General features: G+C 42.0%; 1 protein-coding gene across 13 annotated transcripts in view; it reads left to right on the forward strand.

Annotated features, from left to right (window-relative positions):
- The window catches only part of MECOM (MDS1 and EVI1 complex locus), a 109,179-nt gene that overhangs the window by 50,395 nt on the left and 42,092 nt on the right, over positions 1 to 16,692 (forward strand). For 7 of the 13 annotated variants that reach the window (XM_089508893.1, XM_089508894.1, XM_089508883.1 and 4 more), the window contains 2 exons: positions 13,384 to 14,746; positions 15,013 to 15,099. In XM_089508893.1, coding sequence (XP_089365019.1) covers positions 13,384 to 14,746; positions 15,013 to 15,099 — 1,450 coding nt within the window. The remainder of the gene's footprint in view (positions 1 to 13,383; positions 14,747 to 15,012; positions 15,100 to 16,692) is intronic. The other 6 variants (XM_089508895.1, XM_089508888.1, XM_089508890.1 and 3 more) reach the window with 2 other exon arrangements.

Raw genomic sequence — 16,692 nt, forward strand, 5'->3', positions numbered from 1 at the left:
TGCAGCAAAATACAACAAAATCCAAAATCCACAAAGCAGCAATACAGTTATTTGGCCAACTCCAAATTATGCACGCTTTTGAAGCCTCACTGGCTTCATCATAAGGCAAGGATGTTTAAAAATCATACAGGAGAAAAAGATGACATTCTCGAGAGCTGATTTGTTAGTTGAATGAAGAGGTGAGATATTCAAGAGAGGATCATAGTACAATTACTTAGAAGCTTATTTTTGTGTCATGGTGTTTTTGTGGCTTTTTTTGTTACCGTTTTAACTTTTTTTTTCTGTGAGTCAGAATGTAGTAAAAATTGCTTCATCCCATAGCAAGACTGCCCATTGCTGCCACTGTGAGGAACTGTACATTTGTGGTATTTACCATATCTGAAGAGACTGTGCTATTTAAATGGCACATAGGAAGAAGGTGTCAAACTTTTTATGTTTGTATTGATTGTTCCTGAGTTGAATGTTGTTCATACAATCTCACTGACATATGATTTCAGCATTCATGCTATCCACTTACAACTTCTGGGAGGAAGGAAAGGGAAAAGCTATGCTGGGAAGTAGTCTAAGAGCTAAGTTAACCAAAGACTAGTGGCTGGAGAAAGAGGCTTTTAAAAAAAGGCTGAAGGAATAAGGACCTGAGTAAGAGAAGGAAAGAGCTCTTAAAAGTTGTTGTTATTATTTTTCTTACCCACCTCTCCCTGTGAATCAAGTCAAGGAACAACAACAAATAAACAATATACAGCATCAATCAAAACACATTAATTAAAACATGCAATAATTTAAAAGGACAAATAAAGCATACACATTATAAAAAATCCTCTTTAAAAATTCACGATTTAAAAATTATCTGGATAAGCCTGCTGTAAGAGACTGCTTTTCAATGACGGCGGTAACTGTGCCCTGTACAACATCTAAATGGCCACAAGGTATCTGCCCTTGGTCACTAGGCTGATAGGCCCAATTGTGTCTGTTATGTCTTTTGCTCAATTATTACTTGAGCAGCCTAAAGCTGGAGGGAAAGTCCCCAAAGTAGGTTGTGGAAAGATTGAATTGCTTTTCATGTATTAATGTGAAATTAGCAGCCTCCCCCCCCCCTGTTTTTTTTTCCTTTTGGATGCAGGCCACTAATGAACTAAAATGCTTTCCATCAAAAAATCTACAGGGTATTTTATGAAGCTAACAAGAGAAATATAAACAATGTTACAACTAGAGTGATCTCTAGATGTCTATTCAGGTGTTCCATTTCAGGGTTAATGAAATTCCCTGTTGCTGCTTCCATCATTCTCCTCACATGAAACATGGTGATTTGAAGAGGAGGGTATCCAGGTATCCATTAAGAAACTCTATATAAACTGGAACCGTGATTGTCTATAAATAGACAACAGGTGACTAAAAGAAGTTTTTCTCTTCAGATCATCACTTCATATAAGCAGTAAAAATAGTGGCTGGTGTTCTGTACATATCCATGTACAGGTTGGCTGTACATGTACGGTGGACCCTTGTTTTATGTGGGGATCCATTTTGCCCTCCCCCCCCCCCCCCCCCCGTGTAAGGGAAATACCACAGGACCTCGAGTCCCATTGATTTTTGCTGCTGCACACGATTAAGAGAGCTGGGGCTTGCCATCCATGTGACATTGAGTCCACGTATGGCGAGCCCATGTATTGTGCAGGTGTGCTGTGCTTGTACTTTTTTGGCATGGCATAACATCCATATTCAGTGGAAGGTTGTGAAAGCAATAGAACAGGCGGTGCCATTACACATTAGGTCAGGGGTCGGCAACCCCCGGCTCGGATGCGGCCCACGGAGGCCTTTCCGCCAGCCCCTGCCTGCCCTGGCCGCTGCCGCCGATTGCGGCTTTTCCCGGCTCCCGGGGGCCGCCATTTTGTTTTTCAAAATGGCGGTGAAGTCTCTCGCGACCTTCCCTGAGGTTGCGCGAGACTTTGCTGCTATTTTGAAAAACAAAATGGCAGCGGCCTAGAGGTGAAGTCTTGCACGACCACAAGAAAGGCCGCGCGAGACTTCGCCGAGGCCTTCTGCGGCTGCCGGATCCCTCAAACAGGACTCCAGCGGCAGCAGCGGGCCTCTGGGAGGCCCGTTGCCTTCTCTGGTTCCCTGCAGGTGGGCTCCAGCGGCGGCAGCAGGCCTCTGGGAGGCTCGTTGCCGTCGCTGGGGCCCTCCAAGAGGCCCGTTGCCGTCGCTGGGGCCCTCCAAGAGGGCTCAGGTGGCAGCAGTGACCCTCTGGTAGGCTGGTTGCCGTCGCTGGGGTCCTCCAAGAGGGCTCCGGCGGCGGCAGCAACCCTCTGGGAGGCCCGTTGCCGTCGCTGGGGCCCTCCAAGAGGGCTCCGGCAGCAGCAGCGACCCTCTGGGAGGTCCGTTGCCCTCGCCGGAGCCCTCTTGGAGGGCCCCAGCGACAGCAAAAGGGCCAGCAAAGAGGAGAAGGCCTCCAGCGCTGGCGGCCCCTGACGGCTTTTTTGCTCGCCTCTGACGGGGCCTGGGGCCCCGTCAGGGGCTGGCAAAGAGGGGGAGGCCTCCAGTGCTGGTGGCCCCCGCCGGCTTTTTTTGCCGGCCTCTGACGGGGCCTGGGGCCCCGTCAGGGGCCGGTAAAGAGGGGGAGGCCTCCTGTGCTGGCGGCCCCTGCCGGCTCTTTCCCGGCCTCTGACAGGGCCTGGGGCCCCGTCAGGGGCCGGCAAAGAGGAGGAGGCCTGGTCCCCGGGGGGTGAAAGCTCCGCCCCCAGCATGCGGCTCCACCCTGGATGGTGGAAGCTCCACGCCCAGCACGCGGCCCCCCCCCCTGGAGGGTGGAAGCTCCACCCCCCAGCTTCGGCCCCCCAGTTTTCTAAGGGACAGCAACCCAGCCCCCGGCTCAAAAAGGTTGCCTACCCCTGCATTAGGTGCTGTGGTGCATGGGACATACAGATATAGATTGACCATTGCTATTGTGCCTTTCACATTTGTTTGCATATTCAGTGGCACAGTGTTGGAATTTACTCATGTGCAACTGTCACACTCTAGCTGCAATCCAGTATCCACTTGCCTTAGTGTCCATTGTGCAATGTTCAGTGTGCATTGTGAAACCCCAGTGCACAACTCTCCTTCCACTGCTGTCAGTAAAATGTCCATTGTGCAATGGTGAATAATTCACCCCACATTCATGGTGTTATTTACACATACATATGTCACTGGCAGGATGCAAATGTCTATATCGTTTGTGTAGGATCTCAGCTAGTGTTTCACAGTGGGCAGGGCTACTGTGTTTCCCTCTCACATTTTTTTTTAAATCCAAAAATTAAACTGTTGAAAAGGGTTCCAAATCTCCTCAACTATAAGTCATTTGGGAAGGTATCCTATTATTATTATTATTATTATTATTATTATTATTATTATTATTATCCTTTATTTATAAAGCGCTGTAAATTTACACAGCGCTGTACATACAGTCTTTTTAATTAGACGGTTCCCTGCCCTCAGGCTTACAATCTAAAAAGACACCACACAAAAGGAGAAGGGAGTAGTGGTGGGGAAGGGGATGAATTCCAGCAGTTCCTCTCTACCTCCAAAGCCTGGACCAAGGCAGATGGACTGGAGGGAGGGCTTGGCTTCATAATGGATGGTTAATCTTCATCCTAAAACAATGCATGAGAATTAAGAGATCCTCAAGTGATCATTTGAAACAGTAACGTCAGCACTGATCACTCTTTCCCAGCAAAATATTCTGCTTAATATTCAATAAATAACCATGTAGGGATATGTGTGAGGGCCCTTTAGGTGAAAAGACAGCATAAAAATGAAAACAAATGTATATTGATCCATTTTCTGCCTCATTGATATTATTATCGCCATACTGCTAATAATTAAATAAGGAAGTTTAAAGCCATTGTTAGCAAATTATACTAATTTACTCTCTGCCCAAGTAAAACCCCTTTTTATATTCTCTCATATTCTACATTGGTTACATGTTACATATGCATAACTAAGTAATGTCCCCCAGCCCACCTCAAGAGCCAGCAGATGTATCGGGTAAAGGAGGTCTGTTCAGCTGCCAGTCAAGGAGAAAGGAGGATGATATATCCAGTCTTCTCCCACCAGCAAGGAAGGCTGCAACAACCAGAAGCAGGACCTGTGTTAAAGTATCTCATTGCAGTCTCACTCCCTAGTATGAAGGGGCTGGAAATATCATCCTTCTTGCACCCTGATCAGAAGCTGAGCAGGCCTTCTTTTACCCAATGTGGCTGCTGGCTGTTTAGGTGGGCCTCACAATAAGATTACATAGCCTTACTGAATATGGAGCAGTAATTGATCTAAAATTTTAAGTTACAAATTTATAACTGCAATATAGAATGTCAGCTGCTATTATTACTTCCTTCCTTCCAAGTATCTACAACCTAGTTCACATGTTTCTGGGAGCAGACTGAAATATGGATTGGTGTAAGGGCTATTCAACAGTGGAACACACGTCCTCCGAGAGTGCTGGAATCTCCCTCCTTGGAGGTCTTTAAACAGAGTCTGGATGACCATCTGTTGGGTATGCTTTGATTGAGAGTTCCTGCATTGCAGGGAGTTGGACTGGCTGGCTCTTGTGGTCTCTTCCAATTCTATGATTCCATGATTCTAATGTAAATGGAAGAAAATTCTTAGATGTTGCAAGAAATTGAACATGAGGTTGGCAGGTAACTCTGTGGGGTCTTTTTTTTAAAAAAAATGTCACATTTGTCCATTGGTAACTGAAATGTCCCTATTTCTAGAGTTTGCATATCTCACTGTGGGGGAATCTGGGTCACTTTTAATGTCTTGTGAGTCTTTTTAATCCCTGCCTTGCCTGCTCTGTTCTGACATCAAGGCGTATTGTGGTTTTAGTTATTGCTTAAATCTTTCTGTTGAATGTAAGAACAGCTTCCAGGGTGGGATCAGTTAACAGAATTTGAAGCTAACTGTATTGCACAGCTGGGCCATACAATCCAGCTACACAGAGCATGAAGGTGTGGGGTCATTCAGGATGCTGGTTTAATGGAAAGAGGGGCCAACCTGCAATTTCATATCAGCCCATTGGGACTTGTGGTTCGAACTCTTGAGAGCCAACCATCGGCTTCCTGTAGCTCTTGAATTAACTTCTTCACTGTACAAGAACATGTGCCATACATTCATCAGGGGAGCAGTTGAATGAAACTGTGCAAGCCTTGAGACTCAATAATATATCAACATGATTTTTTAATGGCTTAAAAGAGTCCCTCTGAGGGCTGTGGGCCTGCTCCTGGAATAGTTGATATTTTTTATTTATTAGTGCTTAGTCTTAGTTAAACTAGGAAAAACATAATTAACCAGACCCAGTTATGACTGTTGTTCAAAGGTTTGTGTTCTCTTGCTTGAGATCACAGGAATGTCTTTTTAATATTAGTGAAAATAATTAGTGAACAATAGCTTCCAGCCATAAAGGGACCATTCATGCCCTGCAGCTCCAGTTGTGTTTTTTTTTAAAAGGAAAGGAAAGAGAAGAGAAGAGAAGAAAATTCAGATGCTTTGCCATTTTTTTCAAATTAAATCACATGGAAAACAATTCAGCCCTGCTTTTTTCATTAGTAAGTCCCTGGCAATTGCTGGCACAATTGAAAGAGCAACTGTGATTTTTCAGATGCAGGGGTGATGGACAGGATGAGGAGGGAACCCATAAGGGCAATTATGAATAATTCCCATGTAATTACAGAACAAAAGAATTCAAAGATCGCATGTCAGGGTAGGATTTTCGGAGTGTTTGTGGCTAAGGGTAGAGGGTCACCTAGAGCAGAAAGATCTGATTCCAAGTAAAAAGGCCACACACCATGCACTACCTTCCCTTTCTGTTTACGGCAACTGTCTCTCCTTACAGTATGCTGCTCTGACTTGGGAGCAGACTCACCAACACCAGCTCCCCAACACAAAGGTAATTACATGCTGCCTGCCTTTCTAAAGCTCCCAGGTTGCTGAAATAGAAACCACATGCTGGAATAGACAGGTTGTATTAAAAATAGCAATTAACAATCCTTTGTTTAATAAGGAGCAAATATGCACACTTTGCTTTTGACCAATTTCTTGCTCCTAAATGCCTAAACATCTGATTGAATAAAAGACATTAGGTAGACTGGTGGGAGAGAAGTCATGGTACATGGACATTCTTGAACAGAACGGTGCAACCCAGGCAGTGAGGGAAAAATAAGTAAGGGAAGCAACATCTTTAGCTTTGGAAATGTAAGTTATAAGTAATAGATCTTGGGCTGCAATATGTGTGGCAGTCCAAATACTGCTGGATTACAGCTCCCAGCATTCATCTTCTTTGGCTGTGCTGTCTAGAGTTGTTAGGAGATGCAGCCCAGCCCTGCTATAGATGTAAGGAGTTATTAAATGGACAGGAGAAGTGTCAAACGTTAGAATCATTTGCTTTCATAGTTTGGGAAAGTTTTTTTTTAATAGACAGCAAATTTTAGAACTTCCTGATGGTTAATAATAATAATAAAAATTTTATTTGTATACCGCCCTTCCAATGATCAGGGCGGTGAACAACAGGTTAATAATACAGTACAATACAATACATATTAAAATACAGTACACTACACAACACTACTAAAAACAGTACTAAACCCCATCAGCCAGCAGCCATTGCTGTCGGAGGGGGGAGGACTAGCAGGAACTTGATTCAGGGAATGCTAATTGGAATAGGAAGGTTTTTAACTCCCTCCTGAACTGGGCCAGGGAGGTGGCCGAGCGGAGCTCTATGGGCAGCGTATTCCAGAGGGCCGGGGCGGCGATGGAATATGACCTCCTCGTTGTGGAGGCTAGTCTAGCCCCTGGAACCCTCAGTAGTTGCTGCCCAGATGTTCTGAGGGTGCGGGGCGGAATGTATGGAGAGAGGTGGTTCTCCAGGTATCCTGGGCCCAGGCCATATAGGGCTTTATAGGTTATTACCAACACCTTGTATTGTGCCCGGAAGCGAATGGGCAGCCAGTGCAGATCTTTAAGTACAGGTGTAATATGACTGGCCCTGGAAGTGCCAGTAACCAGTCTGGCTGCCATATTCTGTACCATCTGTAGCTTCCGGGTGTGGTACAAGGGTTGCCCCATGTAGAGCGCATTGCAGAAATCCAATCGAGAGGTTACCAGAGCGTGTACCACCGTTTCAAGGTCTCTCTGGGCCAGGTATGGGCGCAGCTGGCGAATAAGCCGGAGCTGATAACAGGTGCTCTTGACCGTCGCATTCACCTGAGATGTAAGGTGAAGCGACGAATCAAGAAGCACCCCCAGACTGCGCACGGAGTCCTTCACAGGAAGCGTGATCCCGTTCAGGACAGGTGGAACCACCACCATTCCTGGACCAGGGGAACCTATCACAAGTACCTCCGTTTTCTCTGGATTCAGACTGAGTCGGTTTTCCCTCATCCAGCCCATTACCGACTCCAGGCAGGCCACGAGAGGAGAGACGCCATCCTCAGTCACTGCATCAGTCTGAGATATAGAGAAGACTATTTGGGTGTCATCAGCGTACTGATAACCCCGCGCCCCATGTCTCCGGATGATCTCTCCCATGGTGTATTCTCATATTTGTAGCCCCCTAAAAGGAACTTTGAAATCTCAGGTTTCTGTAATCGGGCGAGCTCTCCAAGTGCTTGATTTAAAATTTACATTGGAATCAAAGTGTTATCAGAAAGCAAAAGGACAGGCTGGACTTTCTTTGCCAATCTGGGAAGAAATAATTCTGGATTCTTCACATCAAATCATTCCCTGCCTTTCTTTAGACAGCCTTCCCAGTCCCCCAAAATGACAAATTTCAAGCCATCTATATTCTTTATACTTGAACAACAAAGGTATTTGTTTCATTTCTCAAGACTACCTTTGTTTCTCAAGAGTTTAAAATGCATTTGATATTTTCTGTTTTATAATGAGTTTTGGATTACCAGAAAATGTTGGTAAACAACACATCCCCTTGTAAACTTGTTCAGTAATCTGCCTGGCTGCTGACCTCTCTTTAATCCACCCAAACAGTGCTAATGTTTTTACGTAGTTGACTGCTAATCCAGATTTATTTACAGGCACATCCTTGACCAATTTGTATCAGTGTAGGCTTAGCACTGTGTCTCCTGGTCACAAAGTAAGGTTTTATCCTGAGCAAAACCTTGTGATCCAGATCCAACAGTTTTCTCTGTTCTTTAGCATGTGTTCATATGGCCAGCATGACTACATAGAATACTGTTACCTTACCACAAAATTGGTATCTATTTATCTACTTGCATTTGCATGCTTTCGAACTGCTAGGTTGACAGAAGCTGGAATTAGTGATAGGAGCTCACTCCATCACATGGCGTTCAGGCCTTGTACTCCCAACCTTCTGACCTTGTGAACATTAGAATCAGCATCTTGATCACTAAGCTACATAACATCCAACATTTAATAGATGAAAATCAGGGCACCTGTGCCCAAGCAGCAACAGAGTGTGGGTAAGATGGCAAACGTTATTAATACGGGAGGTGGTACTCCTCTGTGTCCCACGAGTGAGATTTACACACTGTTGGGACATGGAAAAGGGCATTCTCAGCTGTGGCACCCCAATTGTGTTATGCTCTCCCTGACAGGTCCCATTGGTGTCAACACTCTTGTCATTCAAGTTTAAACTTGGCCGTTTGCTTTTGGTTTTGGATCTTATTTATTCAAACCAAGACTATTATTTATAGTTTCAAAACTTTTTAAAAATTCAAGATAGTTTTTTAAACTCATTAGATACTTTACCTGTTATACTTTTAGCTTATTTAAAGCTTCTTAGGGGCTGTGCAGACAGATCGGGGCCATGGCAACCACACACCATGGCCCTGATCTGGCCTTTCTAGAGCACAAAAAGTGGATGAGCACCAAATGAGCCCTGTGATGCTGTGTGCCACACCATGCAGTGCAGTGTGCAGCTTCACACCACCCTGGGGGGTGGAGCCAGGGCATGCGTCATATGGATACTACGCCCCGATTTCACCCCCAATCAGCCTTTAAGGCCAGTCTGCACAGGGCCTTACTGTTTTTAACCTCTTTAACTTATTTTAATGCTGTTTGTAAGCTGCTTTGAGTTCTCCTGCTATAGATATATTTTAATTAATTAATTAATTAATTAATAATGAGGAAGAACAGACAAGCTAAGAAAGGCTGCAACAGTTTACTTTTGCCTATGTCTACTGTAAAGGATAAATTTTTCCCTCTCATCTTGCACCTATTGAGTTAACTGAGTGAAAATTATTTTTGTACTTTGAATGCAGTTTGTAGCAATTGAAGTCCACTAAGGACAAAGAGGGGAACTGGAAGGAGAATAAAACAGCCATTTTAAAAGCAGCTGAATAAATGGGACAACAGGGGATTAATGTGGACCACCCCTGCCAAATCAAGACAGTTGTGGGATATGCTTCAGTGATGGGGATAGTTCTGTTCATTCATACGGAAATTGTATACAGTTCTGCTCCCCACTGTACAAAACAATGGTGAGGTTTGTATTCTCTGGCTGGGGACTAAGGCAACTAGGGTCATCAGGAATGAGAGATGAGAGAAGTTATTACAGTCCAGATTGATCTGGCACATTTCTCCTGTTTGTTGCCACTATACACACATACACCACCACCACCACCACCACCATGGAACTGCAGCAAAATAGCCTAGTCTAGGGTCCATGATGCTGATCCTACACACCTGATTATCCTGACATGAACCTGGCAGAATGAGAAATTACTTATGGAACCTGCAAGGAACCTTCTCTCCTTTCTCCCAGTATATTCATGTACTTGTACACTGTTATGTAGGCTGTAGTCACTAAAGATTTGGGCCAAATGTTTAAGAGTCAAAACACATTTGGTTTTGCCCTGCTATGAAATTCAATTATAATTTAATGCATTTAGATACTGCATTTCTGTCAGGGCAAGGCACCCCAGGTGATTTAGAGTTGAAATACTAAAAGAAGTTAGTGGTGGTGGTGGGGGGGGGAGAAGCAATGTACTGATGATTCCTTAAAGAGCTGATAGCATGAGCTCTCCAATTTGGCCTTCTTCATTTCATGCCTTAGCTATAGGCAAAAAAGTCTTAAATGCTCCAAGGAAGGTACAGGAGGAGTTGTTCCAACAGTCCTGAAGCCTGTTTGCTGTTCAGTTTGTTTAAAATTTAGCCATGTTATTAGCAATGTTATTTGGTATTAGCATGAAACATTTCATTTCTTGAACAAATTTTTATATATAAAAACACCAAGCCTTTATCTGTGAGAAAGGTAAAAACAGAGGCCCTCTAAATATGGTTCACATGTAGGATCATTTCTTTATTTTTACATTTGTATTCCATTTTTTCCTCCAGTTTGAATGATATATCCATAGAGATTCCTAGTTTCCCATCTGACTATTACCCTTGACATGACCAGTTTCAATCATACAGTATTCCAAGTCTCTTTGTACCTGTATATGCATATGTTTATTTTAATGCCATAAAAATAAGTGATAACGTCACTATTTAAAGTTAAGCTTGTTGTTACTAGAGGAAAGTCTAAAGTACACTGTGCATTAAGCTTCAAAAACAGTAAGTATTCCAGTTCACAGATCCAACAATTTGATTTAGTCAGAATTGCAGAATGTTCATAAAATATTCTCCAAGTAAAGGACAAATCTATTACATTTTGTAAGATGGATTCAACCTGCTCTTCTTCTCATGTGGCAAATGTTAGCAAAACATTCTTTCTAGCACATTCCTTATGAATGAAAGGTATCATACAGGAACCTCAGCTGATACACAGCAATAAAATTTTCCTGAATTGTACATTTCTTTGGCTTTCGCCCAGGGCTGCAACTGTTACTCAAGTTGTTGTCTGATAAATGTTTGTGAGGCCACCCATCTGATTTAGACAGGTGGAATTGGGCCTTCTCAAACAATGGATGCCTTTGTTGTTGTGATGGGAACAGATAGCAATGGGGTAAACATTTCTGATAGACAACAAACTGGCAGGTTCTCAAGGGTAAGCTTTATAAGAGCAGGAAGGTTAGCATCAGCAGTGGTGTGAGTGGAAGTCAGAGGACGTGATTACAGTTCATGGGAACCAAAAGTGCAGGATGGGATACATTCAATTCAGTTTCCTTTGTAGGCTTAAAATAGAGCCATTGTAAATTATGTCAGTCTGTCTTAAACCATGAAAATAATTGTTAGGAAGGTCTCAGAATTCACAATGTGCATTGTTGTGTGGCTTTGATGTGAGAAAGGCAAAAGCCTGCAGTATGACACAAATGAAGCAAAAATTAAGCTGATCAACTCTTCCTTGCTGGAGGAAGTTGAATTTGGATGCAAAACAACAAGCATTCTCCATGTTTCCAATGCTCAGGCTGTTGACAGTGTTATTTTATACTTGTCTCCCAAGAAATATGTCCCATTGAGTCCAGAAAGGCTTATTCCAAGACAATTAGATACAGGATTGTAGCCTCACTATGCTCACCTACACATCCAGCATGACACCAACTACTATGGAGGCCAGAAGCAAAATAAAGTAGGGTTCCTGCCTTTTTAGGAGTAGTGTAAAATGGGAAATTCCAGCTTGTCATGCAAGTTACACCTTCAATGGTAATATACTTCTATTTTACTAAAGATGCTCGAATACTGTGCTTTTTGCATCTCTTTTCTACTCTAATGTCTATGGAAGAGCTCAGTTGGCTTGCAAATTAACAAACCCCACCCCCTGCCCTCCAAAAAAGTGTGGAAAAGACACTAAGGGGAGGATAAACCCTGAAAACACTCCAGTGAGCACCGAGTGTGGCCAAAGAGTACAAAGTCTTGGGGGGCACTAGAAAATAGGGAAGGGGGTGGGTTGAAATGATTGGATTCTTTCAGTAGCAGCACTTGGCTTTGTAGTATTTTGTTGTGAGTCCCACTTGTATCATTTTGATTGTGAAGAAAACTCTAAAGAATCAATGCCAGCAGGATTCTCATTACCAAGCACACAAACTTTCCAGTGTACTGATCTTTTCAGTACTGAATCTAAATTTGTTTTTGTAAGTGGTCAAAATAATTGTTACCAGTGTTACTGCAACAAAGATGTGTACTGATCATGCTGACAGTTTGGTTTGGTATAACTGCTATGGCTATTACATGGTATCAGTTTATGCCATGAACACTTCACTTAAAATGTCTTCTGTGCTGGCCTCTGTGTTTTTTTTTAAAAGAACAACTTTTCCATATTCATGTGCAGTCAATATAAAATTAATGAGGAAAAAAAACATGTAATAACAATACCTATATATACAAAAGTGTTTCTTGAATAAGTGTATTCTGTCTTGGAGCTAAAACGTGTTAAATGCCTCTAGGCCAATGTGTTGTAAATGATGCAACTGTTTGACGCTGATCCAGATGTCCATGCTACATGTGAAATATGAACATATGATTCTTACCATTATTCTATTTCTTTAAAAGTTGCAGTTTGTAGACAGTAGAAATATTCTCATGAATTAGACAGGCATAACAATCTCTAAATGTGTGCTGATTAATTTTCCTGGATCTATGGAGAATATTGCACTGCTTTTCCTCCCAGCCTTGTCACGGACTGAATCTTTTAAAAACGTTTTAAAAACAGGTGTTTTCTGACTCCTCCGTACTCAGTCTGAAGGCATTCAGTACTGATCTTGGCATCCCGTACTGATCTGGACATCTCCAAAAATCCTATTCTTTCAAAAAGTTCCAGAGAAGCCCAGATCAGGTACAGGATGCCAAGATCGGTACGGGATGCCTCCAGACTGGGCACGGAGGGGTGTGATAACACCGGTTTTTATTTTTATTTTTAAGGTTTCAGCTTGCACCGAGGCTGGAAGTAAAGGCAGTGTGATAATCTCCTTAGTCAATGCATATAAATACTCAGGGCTGTCCAAAAATTGTGAAAAAGAAACTAGATATATATTGATTTTAAAGAAAAGACATGTGGGGATCTTTCTTGTTCTGCTTCTCATTGTATTTGAGTGAGTGGATTCCATGTTTTGGAGGCTGGGACTGGCTGTTTACACGGTATTTGTGTTCTGATTCATCCTGACAGATTTTAGACTATTAGCACAATCTAATACATATTTATTCAGAACTTGGGGTAAGTCCTACTGTATTCAATGGGACTTATTCTTAGGCAAGTGTATAGGATTGCAGTCTAATACTCTAGTCTTAATCGCAGTCCTAGAAATATATTCCCTCAAACTCAGTGAGTCTTAAAATCTGAGTGAACAGATTTATGACTGAGTTTGAAGTGAGTCATCTGAAAGTATAAATGATATCAGATCCTTAGGCTAAAGTAAATGGGTGGGATTAAAGGTGGTGAATGGGGAAAGAGAAAGATGACCATAAATCCTGAGATTTGTTGTTGTTGTTGTTGTTTACACACAGGTGAGGTCTGCCATAAATCCTATACTCAGTTTTCAAACCTTTGCCGTCATAAGCGTATGCATGCTGATTGCAGAACCCAAATCAAGTGCAAAGACTGTGGACAAATGTTCAGCACTACGTCTTCCTTAAATAAACACAGGAGATTTTGTGAGGGCAAGAACCATTTTGCGGCAGGAGGATTTTTTGGCCAAGGCATATCACTTCCTGGAACCCCAGCTATGGATAAATCTTCCATGGTTAATATGAATCATGCAAATCCGGGCCTTGCTGACTATTTTGGTGCCAATAGGCATCCTGCTGGTCTTACCTTTCCAACAGCTCCTGGATTTTCTTTTAGCTTCCCTGGCCTGTTTCCTTCAGGCTTATACCACAGGCCACCTTTGATACCTGCTAGTTCTCCTGTTAAAGGACATCCAAGCACAGATCAAACAACCAAAAGTCAAAGTCCCCTCATGACACATCCTCAGACACTGCCAGCTACCCAGGACATTTTGAAGGCACTAAATAAGCACCCACCTAACCTAAGTGAAAATAAGCCAGAGGAGCTTCAACCAGAGAGGTCCTCCGAAGAGAGGCCACATGAAAAGATCAGTGACCACTCAGAGAGTAGTGACCTTGATGATGTCAGTACCCCCAGTGGGAGTGACCTGGAGACCACCTCTGGCTCTGATCTGGAAAGTGACATTGAAAGTGATAAAGAAAAATGTAAAGAAAATGGTAAAATGTTCAAAGACAAAGTAAACTCTCTTCAGAATTTGGCTTCCGTAAATAATAAGAAAGAATACAGCAATCATTCCATCTTCTCACCATCTTTAGAGGAGCAAACTGCGGTGTCAGGAGCTGTGAATGATTCTATAAAGGCCATTGCCTCTATTGCTGAGAAATACTTTGGTTCAACAGGACTTGTGGGGCTACAGGACAAAAAAGTTGGAGCCTTACCTTACCCTTCCATGTTTCCCCTCCCATTTTTTCCAGCATTCTCTCAGTCAATGTACCCATTTCCTGATAGAGACTTGAGACCGTTACCTTTGAAAATGGAACCCCAATCGCCAGGAGAAGTAAAGAAGATCTTAAAGGGAAACTCCGAGTCTCCCTTTGATCTTACCACTAAACGTAAGGAGGAGAAACCACTTACTCCTGTAACCTCAAAACCATCAGCACCATCAGTGACCAACCAGGACCAGCCTCTAGATTTGAGTATGGGCAGCAGAAGTCGAGCTAGTGGTACAAAACAGACTGAGCCTCGGAAAAACCACATCTTTGGAGGAAAAAAAGGGGATCTTGATCCTGAATCAAGGAAATCATCAGACATCTCTTTACAGCATGCAAGGCCAACACCTTTCTTTATGGATCCTATTTACAGGTAATATACATATAACCAAATGTAGCTATCTGAAATCTCAGTCGCATGTACAGATGAACCAAATGCTGTATAATGATTGTCATTTATTGTAATAAATTACAAAAATAGTCAAAATTAGAATTAATCCAGTTTAGGTCTTAGGAATGTGTAGCATTCTGTATTCTTAATACAAATTAATTTATCATTTTTGAAGCAGTTTCCCTTCAGAAAGGGAAATTCTGTATTTAAAAATTGGCAGTCAAATTCAGCTTTTGTTTGCAAACTAGGAACGGCGATCTCCACTGCAATCAAAGGTGTTTCACCCAAGAACTCAAAACACGTTGTACCATAGCAACACAACGTGGAACTCAAGGGTAAAATTCTGCCTTTATTTACAATTGAGTAATCTGATTTGTTTTTAGTCATTGGAAGGTACTTCTGCCTTCCTGCATGATAAAGCAAATGACAGTAACAGTAAATGTAATTCAGTGTGTTCAGATTCGAAAGGGATATAAAGGGAAAAAAACAGTTAACAGAATTTAATAACTTTGCAAGTGGATTGTCCCCTGATTTGCCTTTCAAAACAGTTGATTCACTAATTGCAGTTAACAGTGTAAGCTCTTGATTGTTGTCTTCATTTGAAATATTCTGTCTTCTAAACTTTTTATTTTTTATTTTTTGGATATAGCTACATGAGCTATTTTCTCCTGATTATAGCTAAAGACATGTCAGAATGAGTTGGTGCAATCAAGATAATTTAAGTTGATGTCCCTGAGTGATTATGAGTCTTTCTAGGGTTTCACTGAGAAATTAAAGGGGTTTTGTTCACTGCATCAGAAGAAGCTCTCTTTGCCATCATGTTGCTCATGGTATCTAGTTAGACATGGCAAGGAACATTAGCCCTCCAAGGTTAATACTTCAAACAGCAGGTTGGGAATATTTTGTCTACTATGAGTAAAAATCCAACCCCATCAGTAAGCAGTAATCACTATTAAATAGATGAGAAACATGGTAGTCTGCCCAGTCAAGTAGCAATTTGAATACTTTCCTATGGGGATCTACAATAGAGGACTCTTATTTTTGTTAGTGTACATATATGTTAGGGCCTAAATACCCTAAAGGCATCAGATCCCATCTGATCTTGTTCTTGGATGGGAATCTGCCAGTGAATACCAGGTGCTGTAGGCTGTATTTCATAGGAAGAAATTGGTAAAAATACACCTGAGTGTTCCTGGCCTAAGAAAACCCTATTAAATTCATGGGGTCACCATAAGTCAACAAGTAACTTGAAGGCACACACAACATATACAGAGAGAGAGAGAGAGAGAGTTTATAGAGGAGCAGAGGGACAAATAAATAAGAAACAAAATGAAAGCCAACCAGTACATGATAGTAACAGAAATAGTCTAAGCCTTAAGCTGTTAATTCTAAAATAATGCATCAATGTACCATCACAAAAATTGGAAGCATGGTCCCATGGTTCCACATGACCACAAACTGTCATTGTTACCTTACTTGCAATCCACCTTTAATGACATTGCACTAGTCTGTACTATTTTGTGTTAAGTATGACTGGAATATTCAGCCCAAGAAAGCTGTCAGAGTAGGCCACCTTGCTGTGCCTCTGCTTGAGTCACTGTTCTAGACTCTTATTTAGGTGAAATAGTAAAAGGAGCATCCAATCTTTTTAATTAGTTTATTTTCTATTTGAAATTTGTAGATCACTGACCTAAGTGGGTTTTTATTTTTTAAACTTTATTTGGAATTATGTAACTTACAAAACATATACTAGAGGAAAGTACAAATGTGCGTGAGGAAAAGAATAAACAATCTAAACCAAGAAACAGGGAATAATGTCAATTTGTTCTCAAACCTGTGAATCAAATTAGAACATCCACTAGGGAGATTCTAGTGTAAATTCAAATTAGCATCTCTGTGAAAATTTATTTCAGTACTTTGTTTACTTT

The sequence above is a fragment of the Sceloporus occidentalis genome, unplaced genomic scaffold (genome assembly GCF_023333645.1).
Source record: "Sceloporus occidentalis isolate IW3139 unplaced genomic scaffold, rSceOcc1.0.p SCAF_2, whole genome shotgun sequence".
NCBI lineage: Eukaryota > Metazoa > Chordata > Lepidosauria > Squamata > Phrynosomatidae > Sceloporus > Sceloporus occidentalis.